Source organism: Talpa occidentalis, unplaced genomic scaffold (assembly GCF_014898055.3).
Source record: "Talpa occidentalis isolate TD23 unplaced genomic scaffold, MPIMG_talOcc4v2.1 talOcc4.4, whole genome shotgun sequence".
Taxonomy (NCBI): Eukaryota; Metazoa; Chordata; class Mammalia; order Eulipotyphla; family Talpidae; genus Talpa; species Talpa occidentalis.
The window spans coordinates 97,972,709-97,994,557 of NW_023604295.1; the positions used below are offsets into that span (position 1 = coordinate 97,972,709).

Sequence of the window (21,849 nt, forward strand, 5' to 3'; positions counted from 1 at the left end):
GGTCCTGGGAAGTCAGATGAGTCAGAGAAAAGACCAAATTTAACAAAATGCGAATGTAGCATGCACATGGCTATAAATCTAAAGTGTATGGGATATGGGAGTATGACCTGCTCTCCTGGCCAGACTCCTGGGAGCAGAACAGAAGGAGCACAAATTACATAAAAGCTGAAGCAAGGCCAGGCTGCCCTGGAAGCCGAAGGAACTCCCTTTTTCCAGTATCTCCAGGTGAAGCCAAATGTGTTGGAGCATTTTGTTTCTTTAACAAGCACATCCAGTTGGGCCACACATGAAAGGCAGCCACAGTGGGCAGGGGCATTGCCCAGTAGGAAGGAAAGGAGTGAGCCCTGCAAAGAAGCTGAGTGAGCATCCAGCAGATGGCATTTGCCTGCTGAGGAAATACCTTCTTGCATCACAAGGAAGGAGAGAGCAAGGTGGAGTTGGGCAGGCCTGGGCCAGAAAGCTGCCCGACTTCAGGCACCCGCCAACAAGCCAGTTGAAGAGTCAACTGAGGAGTCACCCATAGGACACAGATACCAGTAGTCAGACCCTACTGAGGACTTCAGGAAAATATGGGGGAACTTTGCTGTGCTTGTTCTTACCTGATAGGTTACTCTCAGACCCAGGCTTCTTGGGAACCCCCATCTGCACTCTTAGGGTGGTGTCCTGAAGGACAGATTCTTGCAACCTAGAAAGATCGCTGATGAGCTTTCCCAATCATAAGAGGCACCCAAGGGACTCCACAAAGAATTATGTAGATAAATTCATATTCACCCAGGCAACTGAGAAGTAACTTGTCAGCATGAGTAGACAGAGTGAAGGGGTCTTAGGATAGAACTTTTGAAATTGGGGTCTTGCTGCCTCTTCACCTTCAATGAAGGTGAAGGGGACAATTCCTACTGAACTGTTGAGTGGCAAGTGCTTTCACTTTCCACTGGCCTTCATTTTTCCTCCCCAATTACCACTGGCCCCACCTTCTATATGTGCAGGTCTGAGACTGAAGCACATGCTGAGGCTGTGCTTTGTTGAGGAGCTATGCCTGACAACTGTACCCTTGCCAGGAATTGATCCATGATTCTGTGCCACAGCCACTCCCGTAGATTAAACACATGCAATGTGCCAGGGACTCTGTTAAGAGTTTTGTGGATTTTTTCTCCTTTAACTTTTACAACAAGCCTGAGATTCAAAGCATGAATCTGATTCTGAAAGAAGGTAAGTGTCCAGGGTAACAAAATCTAGATTTAAAACTTGGTGTGACCAACTCCAAAATCTCTTTTCAGATTTTACTTTTTCTCTCCATTGGTTTTCTCTTCTATTCCTATTATTCTCAAGATGTGGTGGAACCAGCAGAATCCACACCACCAACAATTTGGTAGATATGTAGACTATTTGTTCCTACCCCTGACCCATTAAATCAGAGTATCTCCCAACAATCTGTGTTGGGATCTCTCCAGATGAATCTAACACTTGCTAGAAATTGAGAACCACTGTTTAGTGGTTCCTCTTAAGGTTTTTTTTTTCTTTTGAATGAAAGAATTGGCATGTAGGCCAGAGGTGTGGAGAGTGAGAGGATTCACCAGATACAGAGTTGGGAGTAAAGCAGGTGGATTTACTGAAATACGCTGCTGAGGGGAGCAGCAGGTAAGACAGGAGAGGTCTGCTGTGCCAACTGTGGGTTAGCTCTCTGGCTGGGGATTGAACTCAAGCCTTAGTGGTGATAGCACTGAGACTTAACCCTTAGGCCACCAGGGAGGCCCCCTCTTAAGTTTTACAATAATATTTACATTTCTATTTCTTGCAAACATCTCATCAATCTACAATTACAGACTCCTTAGCACATATTTACTGTACATCAGTGAGCTCACTTCTCTTAAGGTTATAATATGAGATTTTAGATTGGGTTGATACAAAAGCTTTTTGTGTGAACAATCAAAAATGAATATATGAATAAAAAATTTTATGTATTTTTATTAACATATACCTTATATACAATAAAAAGGATCAGATATCAATTACAGAGTTGTCACAATTTTCATACAACATCCACCCAAACTACAGAACATTTCCATCCTTCTTCCCCAAGAAATTTCCTTTGTATTGTTTCCTACCTCCACCTCCTCTCCCCATATCCACCAAAGCTCTGAATTATTTTATCCCACTGTAGATTAGATTTGTTTTTTTCTAGTTTCATGTCAATGGAGCCATATAGCATATGATCTTTTGTGTTAAGTTTCTTTCCTTCAGCATAATATTGTATCTACGAGACTTTTCAATGTTGTTGTGTGTATCAGGAGATGGTTCCATTTTACTGTTGAGTTGTAATCCACTGTGTGAATATAGTCATGCATCTCTTAACAATGGGGGTATGTTCTGAGTAATGTGTCCTTAGGCAATTTTGTCATTGTGCAAAAGTCCCAGTGAGTGCTCACACAAGCCTCGGTGATACAGTGTCCCACACAAAAGCTATATATGACAGCCGCCATCACATCTGTAGTCCATCATCAGCTGAAACATTATCTGACACATGACTGTATCCCAATGTGCTTATTCATTAACTTGTCAATAGATGTTTGGGTTGTTTCCAGTTTGGGGTATTATGTCTGAAATTATCTATTTTTAAAATCCACATATCTTAATGAATGGTTTTGAGTTCTTATTCAAACCTATTTCCCCACATTATTTTAACATATTGTCCTATCGTTGTCTCCCATCAGAATTGTTGAGGAGTAATATCAATCTGATTATTGTATTGTTTCTTCATAGGTAATCTCTTTCTCTGAAAGGTTTTAAAATTTTGTTTTCATTGTGATGTTCCAAATTTCTAGCACTGGGCCTCCCTGGTCACCAAGGGGTTAAGTCTCAGTGCTGTCACTGCTATGGCCTGATTTCCATCCACTGCCAGGGAGCTAACCCACATGGCACAGCAGACCTCTCCTGTCTTGCCTACTGCTCCCCTCAGCAGTGTTTTTCAGTAACCCTGCCTGTTCTGTTCCCACTCTGCCTCCGGTGAATTTTCTCACCACCTGCAACTCTGGCTGACACCACAGATCTTCCATACAAAAATAAAAAAAATAAAATAAATAGAAATTCTTGTACTGTATTCTATGGATAATTTCATTGGATTTATTTTTAAGGTTACTAATTCTCTTTTTAGCTGTGTGGAATCTACTCTCCAACCCAAGGAATGGAGTGTCAGACTACAGCACCTTGTAGATGAACCTCAAGAAATGAAGCCCAAGTCTCCCTCTGGCCCTTTCTGCTGCCTTTGCTTATTTTCCATTTGTGGAAAGTCATTCTTTACTCTCTTCTTTTTTTCATCCTACTTTGGCCTTTTGACAACAGCTGGGCCATATTTTACTCTGTGTCTTCCTGTCTCTACTATATTGTCTAAAAAATAAGCATGCTATTTTATATCCCATGAGCCTCACATAGGCAGAACCATTTATTTCGATTTTACAACACAAGAATACATACATTTGCACCCCCAAAGTGTCAAATTCAAAATTGGCCTAGCTTTTGGGAATTTGAATTTATCCATTTCAGCCCATAGCACAGTTCTTCAGAGTGGAGGGGCCACTGCTCAAGCGTCATCTCTCAGAAGCATGTGTCATAGCAGTAAGCCAACGCATTTACTGATCCAACGGGATGGGCCTGAACCACGGTCCTTCTTCAAATGCCGGCTGGCTTGGTCAAGGCGCTCCTCCGCTTGCTCCTGAGGTCTTCAAACATAGTCCCACCAATCTGTGGCTTCCCAGCTTTCAGCAGATCCATGCTTCCAGAACTTGCTTTTCTTATCTGACACTGCTACTCAGAGGCCCTTGAGGTAATTTCCTGGGAAGCAAGGGAGTGGCAGACCCATTTTCCAAGTTGACCATAGCAGACTGTTAAGGAAAGAACTTTGGAGCCAGACAGGCCTGGGTTTGAATCCCAACACGGCCACTGACCAGCTGTTATTAGCATATGGTTTAATATCTTTGAGCTTTTTCCATTTGTAAAATAGGGATGATTAAAATTAACACAGAGGACCTGTGTGATAACAGGACACATGTCTGGTACTGGGTATAATAGAGTCCGTAGATGTGAGTTCCCATTTTCTTGGAATCACCATTTTGGTGAAAGTATTGGCTACATGGACTCCAGGTAAGCACTGGGGGTTTCCTCCAAAACACAGAGTCCAAAAGGAGCTGCTCTAACATCCTACATGTGGCAGAGCTCACCAGGACACACCACGTCAGGACTTTGAGGTTGCCTGTAGTCCTGCTGAATTTTGCAAGGGAAAGAAAATTTCCATTGGGTTATGCTTGTGACCTTTGAGCCAATTATCTTCAAAGCACAAGCCTGGTTACTAGGCTATATAAGTAGCTCACTCCAACCTATTGTCCCTGTAACCTGCTCCTTACTATCCACCATACGCCCACGCTGAACCAAAGGCCACCACCATGACAAGGGACCACAATGGAACCTGGGAGATGGAGAGTAATGAGAACTTTGATGGCTACATGAAGGCCCTGGGTAAGCAGGAGGCCGGGCTTGGGGGAGGGAAGGGGATTTTGAGAGGACTGTGATCTGCTCCTCCAGACAGTCACTGCGGAGTTCCACAAACCTGGGTGCAAATCCTCACTCCTCCCTGAGTAGCTATGTAGTATCAGGTAAGTCAAGCAAAATCTCAGAGGATCAGTGATTTTTCTGCAAGTGGGAAATAATAATAAATGAGATTATGTCTAGAATGTCTAGCACAGCACACGGAAAAGATACACTGACTGAAAGATACGCACACACGCACCCATGCACACACACACCTGCATACACAGGGTAAAGCCATAGCTGAGGGGCCAATGCAGTAACTCCCCTACCTTTGATAGCCATCTCTTAGATAACCAGAGAGACCTGGTATTCCCAGGAATAACCCCTGCACTGATTGCTCTTTTGTCAGTCTTGTATTGGGGAAGCAGGAAAGGAGTAGCTAACAAGTCTCTTCTTAGTCTAGAGAAAAATCAGACCCATAGACAGGGAGGAGAGACTTTGATCATATGATCAAAAACTCAGTACTAATTGACTTCTGAACTAGATTCTAAGCCAAGGCTCCATCCGTATATGTGCCAAATCTCTGGTGGGGTCTCTTGTAGAGCTGGCAGAAAACACAGACCTATGTTCTCTGGCCTGTGGGTCTAATGACACCAGGGGAATGGGGTCCAGTCACTTTGCTGGGCAGCCTTGTGGCCAGGCACTACTCAAGGAGCGTGGGCCGCCTGCCCTAGTTTTACCCTGCACTGGCTTCCTTATAACCTTTTTCAGCTTCAAAGCTTTCCATGCAAGGACTCCTGACTGGAACATGCCCCAGCACAGAATGAGAACAATAGCTGGGGTGGGTCAGAGGTCCAGACATCTGGATGCAATGATGGGCATCTCATCAAGAAGGAGAATCATGGGTTTTCCTGTGCAGCAAAGTTCTATCTTGATCATTTCCCTTGCATCAATGAGCAAGGAGAGATGTAAAGTTTCACAGTTGCAAAGTGGAGCTTTCTTCATGTACTTGAGACAGGTTTCCTACACTGACTGTCCTCCAGCGTCCTCCTGGCTATCAGAATTTTACCTCATACACCTGGGGAGGTAGGAGGAGACAAAAGTCCTTCTGCCAGAGACCCAGCCTTGTTGCTCTTATTTTTAGTACCCTGAGTGGACAATGGAAATGGGGTTCTGATTCTGTAAGTGGGGAAATGTCATGGCACTTAGCTCAGGAAGGTAAATTCTGAGCCTGATCATGCAGGTGAGGAAACCAAACCAGAAGCACTGGCACAGCTGCAGCTTTCTCTCTCACCTTGACCAAATTCCTAAACTTTCAGAATCAGTTTCTTCATCTGCCAGAAAGGATAATAGCACCGGTCTTGCTTGCTTCTCCCATTGATGTGGGATGTGGCTGTCACTATGAATGATTGAAAGCACCGCAACAAGGGCTGTTTGGAGATTTCAAGCTTCCAGCAGTACGCTAAACAGGCTGTATTCAGGGAACACATTCCGAAGGCAATTTTGTGTACGATTTTGTGACTTACTCTTAAATAGTGAAAAGTGCTATGAAGATTTTAGGTATAAAATCCAGACCCACTGTAGTTTTCAGGTCAGTAGAGGGAGCCCCTGAAACTCCTTCCTCTACCTTTAAGAGAGGCGAGCACCCATATCACCACTTCCTTTGCCCTCTGGGGAAGTGGGGGCACACACAGAATACCATCAGCTTTCCAGAAAGAATCCTTTTTCTAAAAACAGCACCCCAGCACAGTTTCTTCCACATCTACCCCGCAAGGCAGGGGTTGCTTTTCCAACATTGACAAATCAATGAAGCTTGCCTCCCTTGGCCTTTTGTGCATGAGGCCGTTGGCATTTGGAACATATGTGGAGATCTCTACAAATGCCCAGACGTGTAAATATCACTAAGCATAACTCCATTCCCTGCGCAATGACTGTCATCTTCGTGGGTTTTAATCCCGAGCACCAGGAGCCGGCTTTCTCTGTGATCTGCTTGCTGGTTCAGTGTGGAGGGAGGAATTCCAACTGAGCTGTGGGCTGGGCAGCAAACTGACTTTGTCACCAGCCAAGTGACTCACTGCAAGTATAGGTCTCCCATAGAAATCACTGGCCAGCTCATTGGAGTGACTGGGCGTGGCAGCCATGGGTGTCCTCCACATTTTCAAAGTCATGCAGTGGTCAAAGAGTGAGTACCTAGGGTAGTGCCACCTCCACACCCCTCCTTCTAAAACACCCTGTCTTCCACAAGGTCCTAGAATCTTCTTGACAGCAAGGAAAGCAGCTAGCAACTTTTTACCCAGAGAACAAGGTTATGTCCTGAGGTCCTACTTCATGTTGAATCAGGGCAGAGGAGTACGGGAAGAGTGGTCTGCAATCTGAGGATCCAGTACTGTGACAGAATACTGGGGGACAGTCCATGAATCTCCAGCTGTGGCACCAGCATGGCCAGTGGATGGGGAACCATTCAACCTCACCACCTAAGTTTTAGATGTTACCTGTGGGTGCCAGGGCCTGTGCCGTCTGAGATAGAACCAAGAGCAATCAAGGAGCTTGACTGGTGTAGACCACCAAGTGATAGCCATGCACAAGTGGTATTCCAGTTTTCTACTTTGAGGTGACAAATCACCCCAAAATGCAGTGGCTTAAAGTAACTACAGTCATTTTATAATTATCTGTCATTGCTTGGGAGCTAATGGGGCTCTCCATGGTGGTTCTTGCTAAGAGTCCTGAGTCAGTTGCAGATGGTAGGGGTTGGGGCAGCGCCATCTGACCCCTGCGTCTGGCAGCTGGTGCTGGCTGACTGTTGGCATCTCAGCTGGGACTGTCAATATGTGCATGCAGTGACTCCTGCACCTGGGTTTCCTCCCAATGTGCTGTGTACAGAGAGAGGACACAGAACCGAATGCCCTTTTATGACCAAAGATCAGAGATCACATAACATCAAGGTCAGGCCTTAGAGTGGGAAGACTTCCTCAGACTTATTTATGGTCTTTAAAGATCTCTGTGATGAAGCCTTGACTGAATCTGGGGAGAGCAAAACTGGAAGCAGTGGGGAGGCCCATTAGAAGGATACTATGTTGTTCTGACAAGAAACACTGCTTTCTTGGCTAGGCCAGTGCCCTTGTGGCTGGACAAAAGGAAACAGGATCAGTGCACATTTTGGGATAAAGGCAACAAAGCATGCAGATGAATTTGGTGCAAAAAGAAAAGAAGTTGGCCTCAGGCACAGGCCTGCATAGGAAGATGGTGATTCCATCCTGAAGTGTGGAAGACTTGGGGAGCAGTGAGTTTGGACAAGAGTCCTGGGCAGGGGGAAAGACATGCACAATTCTGTTTTGCTTATTTTGATTCAGATACCTAGTACAAAGCCACATAGAGCATTAAAATTGGCTCTTCAATATAAGATGTGGAGCTCGGGATGGCATCAGGGATGAGGATGGAAGGTGCTTTCCATTGTGTAAAATGAGGAGTCTGAAACCCAGAGAAATGGAAGGTCTTTCCTGGGTCACCTTGGCTAGGGAGTGGTGTCACTCACATGGGATTCCAGTTTGTCCCAGTTTCCAAGGCTCTGTTCTAGGTGTGGATGCTAAGCATGGGGGCAGGGAAGGAGGAGGCTCATTCTGAGCAAGGTGTCAGGATGGGAACTCCTTGGGTATACAGACAGGTAGAGAGACCCTCAGAGTCCTTGGGTAGAAATGAATAAGAGAGTGAGTGAGTGAGTGAGTGAGTGAGTGAGTGGGTGAGTGAGTGAGCTAGCAAATATCTAATGTCCCAAGGGGGATTCATTTTCATAAAATATGGATTCTTGCTGGTGCTCACCCCCAGTGAAGTTATACATGTTGCCAAGTCTTTCCTCAACCATGTGGTATCTAGTTGAATTTTCAAACAGGCAAAATGCCAGAAAGTAGAAAAAGTCCAGGTAAAGATAAGTTTGGCCCCTCCTTCTGGTCTCCCCTCGCCTGTACTGGGAGCTCCTCCACCCTGAACTCCACCCCAACTTCCACCCCTGTGGTGAGCACTAGATATAGGGGGGAGGTGACAGGTTGAGGGGAAGGAGGGAGGCACCCCAGGGTCTTCAAGCTGCCTCTGCTCACTAGGAAAAGTTTTAAACCTTTGGAGATGTCTGTGAGGGAATGAGCAGAGAGGCAGGCAGGGGCCAATCCAATCCCTCCCTAAATGTGTTATGTGGAGGAGGAAATGACGTGGAAAAAGGATAAGATTGTCCTTCCACTTGGCTTTTCTCGATGGCCTACAAGTGCTGATGATTTGAGAATTAAGGAGTCCAGGTTCAAAGCCCAGAGAAGCTGTATTTGGAATAGAGCTAGATTTCACTTGCTGAATACTTGTGCATCTCTGCTCTTTAATTTACAAAGACTGCCTGCCCTTTTAGCCTGCAACTTTAGCTTTCTTCCCAAGCATATTACAAAGTATTTTAATGTTGAGTAGCATCCTCATATTTCAACTTTATGGCTTGCATTGTTCAAAATGCAGTTATGAAAAGTATGCTTTAATAAAGTCATTTCAGTGTTGTTTTTTTTTTCTGCAGCAGCTACAAGCCATATATATTATTCAGAAATAGCTTGCCTTTGGACCTTTTCCTCTGAGATAGAAATTCATTTAACCTGGCAATAAATCAAACTCAGTGATACCTTTAATCCAGAAGAGCAGATAAAACATACTTGATAACCCTGGTGTTAAAATACCATAACAGGAAAATAATTTCCTCTGCAGAGAAAGTATTTTCGTAATCTCTCTGTGTGTGTGTGTGTGTGTGTGTGTGTGTGTATTTTACAGTTACGGGTAAACCTTTCCTTTTGATTAGAAATACAACAAATCCACCAACAGAAGATTTGGCTCCCTTCGCTGGGGTGGAGCAGAGGTGACATGATTAACTAGTCTGTGCAAATGCTATAGGGTAGCCAAGAGGCCAGGCCATTTTTCAATCCAAAGCAGTGGCGATGCTTGATTCCATTTGCATGAAGCCCCTAATAGATTCCCCCAGTTCTGGACAAAAACAATTGACTAGGGATTGTGTTTCCTGGGCAAATCAGTTGTCTGTAGACATCATAGCAGTAGACATTTCTAGCTGCCATCTATCCATCTAAGAGGTCAGGGACAAGCTATCATTTTCGTAAGGGGAGCCTCAGCAGAGAATGATAATGTGAATGGTAATGAATGTGCTTGTAGAAAAACTGTCAGGCGCTCTAGCCCAGCTGGGTAATCTGAAGTCAACATTTAAATTCTCTGTGCCTGATGTCCACGTCTGTGGAATGAAAATATACCTATGAATGATTTTGTTCTAAGTTTCTCTGTCGTTCCCGATTCTTCCTCTCCAGTTCTGCCTGGTCCTCCTTTGGTTTGGTTTATATGTGGCCCATGGCTTCTTTCCCCTCTCCTAACCAGTTCCAGCAGTGTGGTGATTGCAGCCTGGACCGCAGCACAAGGGCGAGTGCAAGAGCTGAGGTTGTTTCTGTGCAGTGAGGAAGCTGTGTCAGATGGAGTAATTTCCAGCCAGGCTAGATCCAGTGCCCGGTGACGGGCCAGCTTAGGTGAGTGAGAGAGTGGAGCAGCCCCCATTCTGACAGCTTTTTTGGAGTCCAGGGCCCTTGGATCTGGAGCGGCAGGTGGCTGTGGAGATGCACGTATATGACCGCGATATTTCACTCTGGACTGATTGCTGTCAGCTCACTGTTTGACCTGAACAGGAAGGCAAGGGGGTAGAGGCCAATGAACATGAAATACCCACAAGCCCACTGGTACCCTGTAAAGCACTTATCATCACTTTAACTGAATCCTAACAAATAGCCTTATGACTAATACTTATAAATAACACTATGAGATAAACATTCTTTCCCACACTTTGCTGTGAGAAAACTGAAATTCAGAAGAGGAAATGACTTCCCTAAGTTCACATAGCTGGGAAGTCAGCAACAGCGTTCACACCTGGATCTGACACTCACCCTCCCTCTTTTATACCAGCGCTTCTAAATTCTAGCATGCACAGAATCACTTGATCTAAAACAACAACCACAACAACAACAAAAACAAGTAGGGCCCAAATCCAATTTTAGGATGCCCCCAGAATTTACTTCTGTAAGAGGTTCCTAGGTGCCGCTAATAGTGCAGACCTGGGCACCTCGCGTCAAGAGCCAGTGTCCCAAACCATGTTGTTCCCATTAGCCTATTCATCATGTTTCTTGAACACCTACTGTGTGCCCAACCTTGAGTCACGTTCTGTGGAGACACAGAGTGAGGAGACAGCACTATTCTCATCCTCTTGGAGGTGACATTTTGGAGAAAAGAACAATCAACTCCATGAAAAACTCAGAGGACAGTACCAGAAATTTTCTTCTGTGGGGGTAAAACCTTGTGGCAGGTGGGGAATGGCCAAAAGGGCACAACAGGCTGGCAAAGACAAGGCCAGGGCTGGGCCATATGAGACTGGAGAACTGAAGAGAGGGCAGGAGTAGAGGAAGTGGACACCCAGGGAGTGTCTGGGAAAATGCAGAGCACTCTGGGGAAACTGGCCGGCGAGTGCCAGGGCCTTGGTGATGACGATGATGATGCCAGCAGCCACTGGTCACGAGCTCTTCACAAACACAGCCAAATGTAATCCTCGAAGTAACCCGTTTTGGTTATTAGCTCCACTAAGGACAGTATGACTGCTGCTTCCAGATCTGGGTCTGAGCATCTGGTGATGGCACTGAAGTTAGACCAAGGCATCACCTCATTCCCTGGGCTGTTTCTGTGGTAGAGAATGTGACACCTTGGCCCTATTTGCACAAGCACACCCTTATAACATCTAGAAAATAGAACACATTCTTTATTGGTTTTTAAAAACGTTAAGGAAGTCTTCATCTTTAGCCAGAAATACTTGACTAATTGGTCCTGTCTAATCTATTTTTCTTTCAAACGGGCCAGCAGTTGCCTGAAGGGAGAAAAAATAAACAGGAGATATTTCCACAATTTCAGGGTCAAGGTGATGGAGATGACTGTCTCTGAGGGGTCTAGCTAGCCCTTTCTGTCTTATGCTCTGGGAAACACCCACCCAGCTGCATGTCCCACTTCAGGCGGGTTCAAGGCACTGAGGCTGAGAATTGCTGCTTCCTGCACCCCGCTGCTCGGGTACAAACCACTTTCCTGGATTAAAGACTATGAAGTACTTCAGGGCAGGAAACAGCTTCTCTTGGTCTTGAGTCTTTATTTCCCAAATTTAGGTGATCCTAAGCTATTTTTGTTAACCACCACATGTCTTATGGAGCTTAGCCCCATGGCAACTTGAACCCTGCAAATGCTGGACAGGATGCTTAGTTCAGGCAGCAAGATGGAGCATTTATCACACCCCTGTTGTGTGGCCTGCAGTGTGCGTAGCTTGGACACCCCCGATTCCACAAGCTGTGGAGCTTAATTTAAATAAAACTGCCCACAAAGGAGACAGAACCTAGCTAAGTACACACCTGATCTGCTTAGAATGGAAGTACATATCCTTCCCTGTTGTAAACATTAACAAAAGTTCCATGTTATCCAAAGATCTAGACTGATAATTTCCAAAGGGTTTTTTTCTTCAAGCCATGAAGGCTTTTGTTCAGCAAATGCTTAGGAGAAAACCCAATATGTCAAATAGATAGAAGGGAGCTGCAGTAGTGGAGCATGGTGTGTGTGTGTGTGTGTGTGTGTGTGTGTGTGTGTGTGTGTGTGTACGCGCGCACAAACACACACAACACACTCAGGGGTGAGCCCTATCTGCTACCACCCTCTCCCCTCAGAACTCCCAAGGAGATATCAAGAGGCCCGAGTTTCCCTGACAATTGACGAAAATACCCAAACTAGCCAAGTGTAAGACAACTCTTGTTTCCCACTTAAGCAAAGAAATGTAGCCGGCCCATGATCTGTGTCTCTGGTCCTGAGGGCTTAGCCTTGTTAAAGAAACGAATGGGTCTAGCTGAGTACATCATAACCTCCACAACTCCCTTTGCCAACAGATATTGATTTTGCCACTCGCAAGATCGCAGCGCATCTGACTCAGACAAAGATCATTGAACAAAACGGCGATAACTTCAAGACACAAACCAACAGCACATTCCGCAACTATCACGTGGATTTCACCGTGGGCGTGGAGTTTGAAGAGTTCACAAAGGGCCTGGATGGCCGGAGAGTTCAGGTATTTGTCTGGGCTAGAGTTTCTCTACCATCCACCTGGTGCAAGGGTCAGCTATGTGGCTTCCCCTGACAGGAGCAACACAAGAGAAGTCAGAAAGGGGGACAAAATGGGCTGACGATGCTGTCTAGAGCAACTCTTGAGGTTTTGTCGAGGGGGCAAGCTGGCTTCCACACTAAGCTTATAAACAAAGGAGAGATGAAAGGATGCTCAGCTCTCCAGGGTGTGGGGTCAGAGACCAGCTCCTCTACTGATACGGCCCAGCAGGCAAAGGGAAGAGAGCGAGGTGGACTAACCCAGGGAGGGTAGCCTCTGGTGCTTAGCTCAGAGGAGCAGACAACACCAGCCCAGTCACTGACAAGGAGGAATGAGGCCTCGTTTTGCTATTTTTTTCTTTTATCCGTTGAGAAACAAGGTGTTTTAATAAGAAATGTCTCAAATTCAGGTGATCCTAAATTTTTTTTAAATAAAATGCCAATCAAATAAAAAAGTCAGATTAAATGAAGCCAGGGTTTCTCCTGTCCTGGGAACTTAAAGAAGTCTCTGGCAAGATTGTTGATTCTCTCTCAACATCACCTTAGCTCACCAGACATAAGCGAGGAGATCCTCTGCATATCTGAAGGCCAACTTCCAGCTACCTGAACTGTTTGAATATAGGCAGGACCCTGAACGTGAGCAGACATCCCTGCATGCAGAGTGGGGCACACATACTCACTGTCCAAGGACATAAGCCTGAAAGTCTGCAGAAGAGGCAGGCGCTGCCCGGAGGAGGCAAGCATGGAAGCAGCAGGGAGCAGGGCTTGGGAAACCGGACTTAGAGCAGGTGTCCTGTGCTTCAGCAGCACCACATGGTGTCACAGCCCGTGATCCATCCTCATGGTGTCCACACTCACGCTCAGTGCATCTGTCTTCAGTTTTCCAGATCAAAGCACACCTGCTCATTTCCCACAAACAAACATGGGGAGGAATCCAAGCCCATTTGTACCTAAGGATTCTCTCACTCCATTTACAATATTATACAAGAGCCCTGGGGCTACACAGCCCAGGAAACTTGGGAGTGTTCGTAGTTCATCACTTGCAGTGGTTGCCATTGACCAGTCACTGCACTCACGCAGTTTACACAACATGGGCAACTTGAAATTCATAGCCCCGATTCCTCTGTGCTGGTACCATCACCAGGATCTCTACCCTGGCTCCCAAGCTAAGGGGGGCAGGACTGAGTGTTCTGTTCCAAGTTATCTTGTCCTCACCCAGAAGAAAGCAGGTCTCCCCACCCTGTCCTGCCCTTCATTGTGAGCCCCACCCTCCCCAGGATCTCTTCTGGGTGCTTCCAGGAGTCCCTTCAAAGTCAGAGATCTCAACTCTCTCCCAAAGCAAGAGCTAGGGCTCCTCCCCTGGGTGGGGAGGAAAAGCTGTTATCATTCTCGGTGATGACTCGGAAATCAAGAGTCAGACCACTTTTTATTTCTCAGCCAAGTCGTCCTGCAGCATTGATAATCTCAAGTCAAGGTTGAATTCTACCTAAGGATTCTTGCTAAAGAAAAGTGGGAAGTGAAAGATCTTTGCAAATGCTTCCATCATAGCAGTCTTGGCCAGAGAGCCTAAGCTACTGGCCCTGGACTGTCCCCTGCAGAGCGCTCCCCGAGGAGCTGATGGATCAAAGAATCTTTCCTGAACTCTGTGGCTGAAAGCCCAATTCTTTAGACACCAGAACCAATAGGAAAATTTGTCTCAGAATTTACACATCACTCTGCTCTTCTAACCTGATTACTCAAAATGATTCATTTTCATTTGCCTTTTACTTTTGGGCATGGTTTGTTGAAAAGCAAGCCTGTTCTGACTCATTCTTTATCATGTTTGATGGTAGAGAACTCACTCTTCCTGAGATAAATCGTGTTTTTTCGGCCCTTCCCAACCCTTAAAGAATTCCTGCTGTTAATACCTACTCTTCTCTGTCACTCTACCTTCCGCCCTCCCTCCCTGCCAAGCCCACCCTCTCCCCAGGATCTGTTCTAAACCCTTAGAGAAATGTAATTCCCCTTTTCCACATCTTGACTAACACACACACACACACACATACACACACAGACTCACAAAGGAAACCAGTAGGGGTTGAAAATTACCCAAGTCAACTTTTTGCCCACTCTCCAGCAAAGGGTTTCCTCATGGGTCATGAATTGCAACCCAGAGCAGGTGCCCTGCTCAACATCACCTTAGCTCACCAGACATAAGCGAGGAGATCCTCTGCATATCTGAAGGCCAACTTCCAGCTACCTGAACTGTTTGAATATAGGCAGGACCCTGAACGTGACTACCTATTTCCTGTGACTTAACTGAAACACTTTAGCTGAAGATGGATGACAAGGAATGCGTGGGTCTGTCTGATTTCTGCTGCCCATACTTGGTGAACCATTGGGGTGCACACACAAGATATGTCTGTGTGCATGTGTGCCATGGGCTTTTGCCTCTATATGTGGGGGCATGTGCATGGGCTTGTGTGTGTGTGTGTGTGTCTGCATGGGTATTTGTGTGGGTGTGTGCTTACACGCATGCATATGTCATGCATGTATAAGCCTATGTGTGTTTGGCACTCCTTGTGCTCTTATTCACCAAATTTCTTCTTCTCATCTCCTTGGCCATCCTCATAAACACCTCTGAAAATCTCCACATTCAGCAGTTTGGAGGAGTGATACATGAATGGAGTTGTAGCAGAGGGGCCTATGGTGCCCACTCTGTGCCATCCCAGAGCAGGACAGTGAAATAGCATTGATCATGGGATGAGATCTTCTCCAAGGGGTCCCAGGCCTCCTTTCTTCCTTCCTGAGGATCATAGTTATTCCTAACTTCCTACCTTGACTTCTTTCTAAGAGAACTTGAAGCTTCTTTCAAAAACACCCAAAATAAAATTTAAAAGGCAAGTACTATTATTTACTCAACGGAATATCACACAGTCATATAAAGGAAAGAAGTACAGACACATACATAATGTGAAACAACTTGGGAGAGATTATGATAAATGAAAGAAGTTAGCCACAAAAGGCACCCACTGTGTGATTTGTAAGAAATGTCCAGAACAGGCAAATCCATAGAGACAGAGAGTGGTCGCTGAAGGGCACCCGGGAAGGGTTGCTCTGCTATAAATAAAGGGTTTCCTTGGGGAGTGATGACTGTCTTCTGGATGTTAGATAGCGTGATGGTATTACTGAATTGTATGCTTTAAAAGGGTGAGTTTTATGGTATGTGAATTTTATATCAATTAAAAGAAAAATTAGGTAACCGGGGCAGACAGTAAGCCTGAGAAAAGCAGGCATGGGCATAACAGAGCCAATAATGCATGATACAGAGAGATGCCCTTGAAGTCAGGGACCAGTCTCCTTTGGAAGGCCCCACCTCACAGAAATGCCAGAGGGGAGGGTGGGCACTCTAGGTAGCATGAGTAACTCTTGCTGGAGGGCTGGTGCACTGGGGAGGATTTAAATGTGTTAGTAGTGTCTTTCAATGCTCTTCATTTAAAGACCTGCTATTTTCTTAAAAAACAAAAAACTTTCTGGGAGTGGTTCAAATTTACAGAAAAGTTTGTTGTAAGAATGTAACAAAGAACACTCATACCCTCTACTCATGTTAACATTGTGACAATTTGCTTGACTGTATGTACTTGCACTCTTTCTATTTTTATCAACAATCTGATGCATTGCACGAAATAATTCAGCTCATATTACCTCAGAATTAGGATGTGCTTTTATATAACCACAGTGTAGTTATCAATTTCTATAAGCTTAATATTGGCACAGTTACTAGCTTTAGTTTGCTATAAAGGGGCTGTCCATAATGATGTTAACTTTGAACACCGTGGCAGGGGAAATGGCAGAGTGAATCCAACTTCCTTCTTTAATTTCTGCAAGTGCATCCCCCTTGGACACTCTCTGTTCATGCCCCGGGTCAGAAATGATGGCTTTCCTGGCTTGTCATCTGCTCATCAGCTCACCATTCTTTAACGCAATTGAGCCTCTTATTAAAGCCTCCTCTGATAAAGGGAAGGATGCCAAGTAAACACAAATTGAATTATGGAATTTTAGTTCATTGAATTCTCTCTCCTTATCTGTTTAATGTAGGCAATAATACTTCAGGTGCATAATTTTTGGTAACCGGCTTACTTGGGGGTCAGGATAACTTTTAATCTTGCCACCCAATATGTGTTATTAAGATAAAATATTAGGGCCTCCCTGGTGGTGCAAGGGGTTAAATTTCAGCACTATGAAGCTGTGAGAGGCCACTGCAGCACGAGTTTGATCCCCTGCCAGGGAGCTAACCCACATGGCACAGGAGACCTCTCCTGTCTCTCCAGCTGCTCGCCTCAGCACTGTATTTCAGTAGATGTGACTGTTCTTCTCCCCATTCTGTCTCTGGTAATACTCTCACCCCCCACCACCTCTGGCCTACACCCCAGCTCTGATATGAATAAATAAATAAATCTTTAAAAATAATAATAAAATACTAGCCCCCATGCACTAAGATTTTTCTTCTTTGTCCCTTCTGCAAAATTTGCCAAGCCCCTACTACATGTGAATGTGGATCAGGAGCAGAGCTATTGATAAAGAAATGAATCAGACCCCCTACACTGCACTCAGAGATCTTACAGCCTCATGAGGAAGCAGACAAGTAGATATACAGTCACTCTCTAGTGTCCATATTGATAGACAAGTGTGCACTTGGTGGGAATAGAAACAAAGACAAGGAGGCAGGCTGAGTGGCTGTCAAGAATTATCATCAATGGGGCCTCCCCGGTGGCGCAGCGGTTGAGCGCTGGGTTGCGAACCTGCCCACGGCCTCTGCGGCGACGGTTCGATCCCCGGCTGCTCCCCGGCCACCGGAGGAGGGTCCCACATGGCGCGCAGACCTCTCCTGCCGCCCGCTGCTCCCCTCAGCAGTGTACTCCGGTCCTTCTGCCTGCTCTGCTCCCGGCTCTGGCTCTGGTGAATTCTCTCACCCTCCCGTGCTTCTGGCTGTACCCAGTGCATGTGTAAACAAAACAAACAAACAAATAAACAAATAAATAAACATGCCTCTATAAAATAAAAAAAAAAAAAAAAAGAATTATCATCAATGAAGAGCACACGTGCTCATGTATTCCCACACACACACACTCCATGTGGATTTAAGTCAAGATTCTTTTTCAACAAAATTATTCAATTGCAGGGTCATTCAACAGTGCTGACCAAGCACCTGTTGTATGCTAGTCATTATGCTGAGCCTGGTATTGCAGAAACACACTACTCCGAGCCCAAGGCCGACAATGGCCAACGACACATGAATATTCCAGACAACACTCCCCTCCTAGAGGAGCAAAGAGAGGAGCCTGTGAATTAAGCTTCACCAAGACGCTCAATGACAGGATGGCTCTGAAGGCAGACACAGGGTTTCTTAAGAAAACATGTGGAATTTTATTTTTAATTAGCTTGGGAAATATTAACACATGTGCTTGTAAGAATAAATATTTACACAGTAAAAAAACGACATTTGATTTCTATCCTGGCCCCTCGCCTCCCAGTTTCCTCCCCAGGGAAGATCACTAGTAAGGGTTTCCTTTACTTCCTCCAGGGGACATAAACATATGCATGCATATCTACCACACTTGCTTTATGCACGGGGCTCTGTTCCTTGCTTTTTCCACTGAAACTATACGCTATGAAGATGGCTCTTCTTCTTTGGTATAGACTTTCCCCTCCTTTCAGGCATGAACCACACCGTATTTAACCAACCTCCCACTGACAGAATTCATGAGGCTTCTAGACATTTGCTGTGGCAAACAATGCTCGATATGTTGAGGGATAAAATGAGGAGAAATAAAAGTGTACATAAAACTTATAAAATGGTCAAGGTTAAATATTATTTTCAAAATAGGTAAACTTAACAATCTGTAGAAAACACAGTTGTACCAAAAAACAGACCTGAATGTGCAAGCACAGTGCGCCAGAAAAAAAAAACAAGGTCAGTGTATCTCCAACTGGGTTTAGGAGACAAAGAGGAAAAAGCAAACGTCTGGGCCTTCATAAAGGCAGAATGTGGTTTGCACACGCTTGAAAGAAAACCAGCTACCATCCGGGTCACCCCCAGGAAGGTCAGCACCAATGCAGAGCCACTGCTTGGATGGGAATGACAGCAGCTCAGAGGTGAAGGTACTAGTCTGATTTGGGAATGGAGGGGAGCACCTGGAGTAACACCCAGGGACAGTGCAGACTATTCCAAGGCAGGTGCTTGGAGAGGTAAGAGGCAAAACCAAAGGAGGAGGAATTGGTGGGGAGGAGATGTATAAATATGTACACAGCAGTTTGAGCTACTTGGGATTCAGTCTGTATGTGCCTTCTCCTCCTTGCTGGTCAGCTCAAGCGGGTTGCCCAACACCGGTCCTTCATCTCTTCCAGTCAAAGAATGCATTGTGAAATGTCGAGAGGTAATATAAAATTGTCCTGTAAAAAAGATTAATACGAAGTTATACATCCACCAGTAGTGTGAGAGTGCCTGCTTCTCCACATCCCCCCAGCTCACTGCTGTCACACACTGACCTTTGACGGTATGGTGAATTAAAGCTGAAAAACAGCTTTAATTTGCATACCTCTTATTATGAGTGAGTGAATATCTTTTTCTATTTTTGAAGATCATCTGCTAGGGTTTTTTTTTCCTTGTAAGCTGTTGGTTCTTATCCTTTGTTGAATTTCCTGATAGGTGAATGATCATTTTTTATTGATCTACAGGAAAACTTTATATATATATATATATATATATATATATAAACCATGTCATTGTTTAATATACATTATGATTATTTTTCTCAGTTTGTTATTTCTATGTTGACTTTGAGACATTTTCACATTCCAGAAATTCCATATCATTATATAGTCAAATGTATCTTTTCTCCACTGGTTTGGATAGCTATCTTTACCATATGGCCACATGAAAGAGCAGAAATCCTACAACAAAACCAGCCATCGTAAGCCAGTTTGGCGGAAACAGAGGGCATGTGTGGAAATGAGATTGGAAGGATCTTTGCTTGGCTGAGGCTGGGTGAGGGCTCTGCCCTATGGGCAAGCAGGATCTTGGGGTGGCCACAGGAATCACAGTTGTAGGTTTAGGTTTACTCAGTCCCAATCAAGACCAGACATTTGATCAACCTGGGAATTTGTCATTGCAGTCACTGGTCACTTGGGAAGGCGATGTCCTTGTGTGCGTGCAAAAGGGAGAAAAGAAGAACCGTGGCTGGAAGCAGTGGGTTGAGGGAGACAAGCTGTATGGGGTAAGTCCTGGGCTCTGCCTGGCTCCCTTCCCTTCTGCTGCACTTACACAACCTGCATTCACCTAGCCAGGCGCTGTGACAAGAAAAATGGCCCAGCACTCCTCCCCTAAGCTCCAGCCAAATGTGTGTGGTCATATAGTCAGAAAGCCATTCCCATCTGGCTCAGGGGACTCCAGGAAGAAATCTATATGGCTGGTTCTGTGAACAGCTGCAATTAAAAGGAAAGTTCAAAATGCTGAGTTAGGACGCTGAGATCCAAGGAGAAATGCAGGAACCTGTTAAAGACCAGCTGGGGAGAAATACAAGGCACAGGATAAAGATGCCCTGGAGGAGGGTGGGACCACTTACGTGATCCTGCAACAAGAGAGGGTTTTGCAGGGATGGGAGACAGGGGAAGTTGACTCTGGGAACTGCCTGTAGACCACAGGCACTGACTGCTCATCATTGGGCATCTCTACCTCATGTCAAAACAGTTTAGGTTAATTTGTTACTAGCATAGGGCCATTGCTAGCATCCTCAAATAAATGTTATCTGTCTAGATGGCTTAATTTTTCAAACTTAAAAGTCAATTTATGAGTCCAGAATTCAAATAGTGAAAAAGCTTTTACTGTACATATTGAGTCACTCCTTTGTTCAAAGAATTGCTCTTCATTCAGTCATTCACTCTGCATTCACCAATGGAGTCGGGCACATACCTGCCTCCAAAGTCAGGATTCAAGTCTCCGCAGTACCCTTTAGAGCCAGTCTTGCCTCACCTGAGACCTTTATTTCGGAGGCAACATCAACTGGTGATAAAGGGGAGGCATTCACCTTGTTTTCCATTGACGGTTTTTCCTGCCTGCTCTGGTTTGGATGATGGGTAAAATCCCCACTGGTCCCTGTGGCTAAGACAATGGATTCATCGTCAGCTTCCATGATTTGGTGTTCATCCCCACTCTCGAGTTCTTCTCTCCTCCCTCAGAGGGTTAGGAGGCATATATACATCCTGAGGGCCCTTCTCTCTAGATGAAGATCTTGTTTACACAGGTCTGGGGCCTCCCTCTGGCAGCCCATTCCGTGCCATTGCCTGATGCCTAAACTGGAGGCCAGAAAAACCCCAGAGGGGAGGGACAGCTCACCTGCCTTCCCAGGTCTTTGCCTTCCAAATAATTCCCCCTTCTAGAACCTTCCCTTTTTCAAGGTTTTATTACCTTGTGAAATTAGGTGATGTTGCTTTAATCACCAGAGTAGGAGAAATCCTGCCCAAGAGGGTAATTTCTTTGTGTTTTTCATTTTTATAGTAGTTCAAGCTCAATTCAAGTGTCAAAATCAAATTACCGCTACCTGCAGTCATGCCCGTTGATTGGATGTGTGAGATGCTCTTTGTCCAGAATGATTGTGTCCTCTTTTTTCCAGTCCTCCCCACAACACACAGACACAGACACCAAGAGGGTCAAGGGCTGGCTGGAAGGAAGGCTGGGCTTGTTATTCCCTCACCCACTTTCTGCTGTTGCAGGAGCTGACATGCCTCGACCAGGTGTGCCATCAGGTGTTCAAAAGGAAGTAATGGCCACAGGGCACCTGCCGAGCATGCGCCGCACACTCCCCACAGAGAGGTCTCCACGGTCTTTGGGAACAGCCACGGGGCCTCTCCCACTCCTGACAGGCCATCAAGACATCTGGATGAGTTCTACGCTGAATGAACTTATTTCTTTGAAAAATGGAATTAAATGAAAAAAAATATCACCTTCATACTTTGAAATCCCTTATGTCTCTCTCCCTTTATTTCTAGAATTGTCAGTTTTATCCACAAGCACAAGAGAAGATTGCCTACATGGTGGTTTTCTATATAATAGTAATTGTTTCTGTTGTATGTGCTTTTTGTTAGTTTGTTTGGGGGAGT

The 21,849-nt window shown here is 45.2% G+C and overlaps 1 protein-coding gene across 1 annotated transcript; it reads left to right on the forward strand.

Moving 5' to 3' along the window:
* The first annotated feature begins 4,436 nt into the window (after positions 1 to 4,436).
* LOC119256931 (retinol-binding protein 2-like) lies at positions 4,437 to 21,553 on the forward strand. The gene is made up of 4 exons (XM_037524667.2): positions 4,437 to 4,509; positions 12,501 to 12,679; positions 19,866 to 19,967; positions 21,463 to 21,553. Exons 1-4 carry the CDS (start codon positions 4,437 to 4,439, stop codon positions 21,511 to 21,513), a joined length of 405 nt encoding a protein of 134 aa, XP_037380564.1. The 3' UTR covers positions 21,514 to 21,553.
* Positions 21,554 to 21,849: the final 296 nt, after the last annotated feature.

Bases quoted from the DNA above. Each gene is read 5' to 3' on its own strand.
- LOC119256931 (XM_037524667.2), top strand. From the start codon at position 4,437: ATGACAAGGGACCACAATGGAACCTGGGAGATGGAGAGTAATGAGAAC. The intron at 12,680-19,865 runs GTATTTGTCTGG...TTGTCATTGCAG, and splicing joins TGGATGGCCGGAGAGTTCAG to TCACTGGTCACTTGGGAAGG. The intron at 19,968-21,462 runs GTAAGTCCTGGG...CTGCTGTTGCAG, and splicing joins AGGGAGACAAGCTGTATGGG to GAGCTGACATGCCTCGACCA.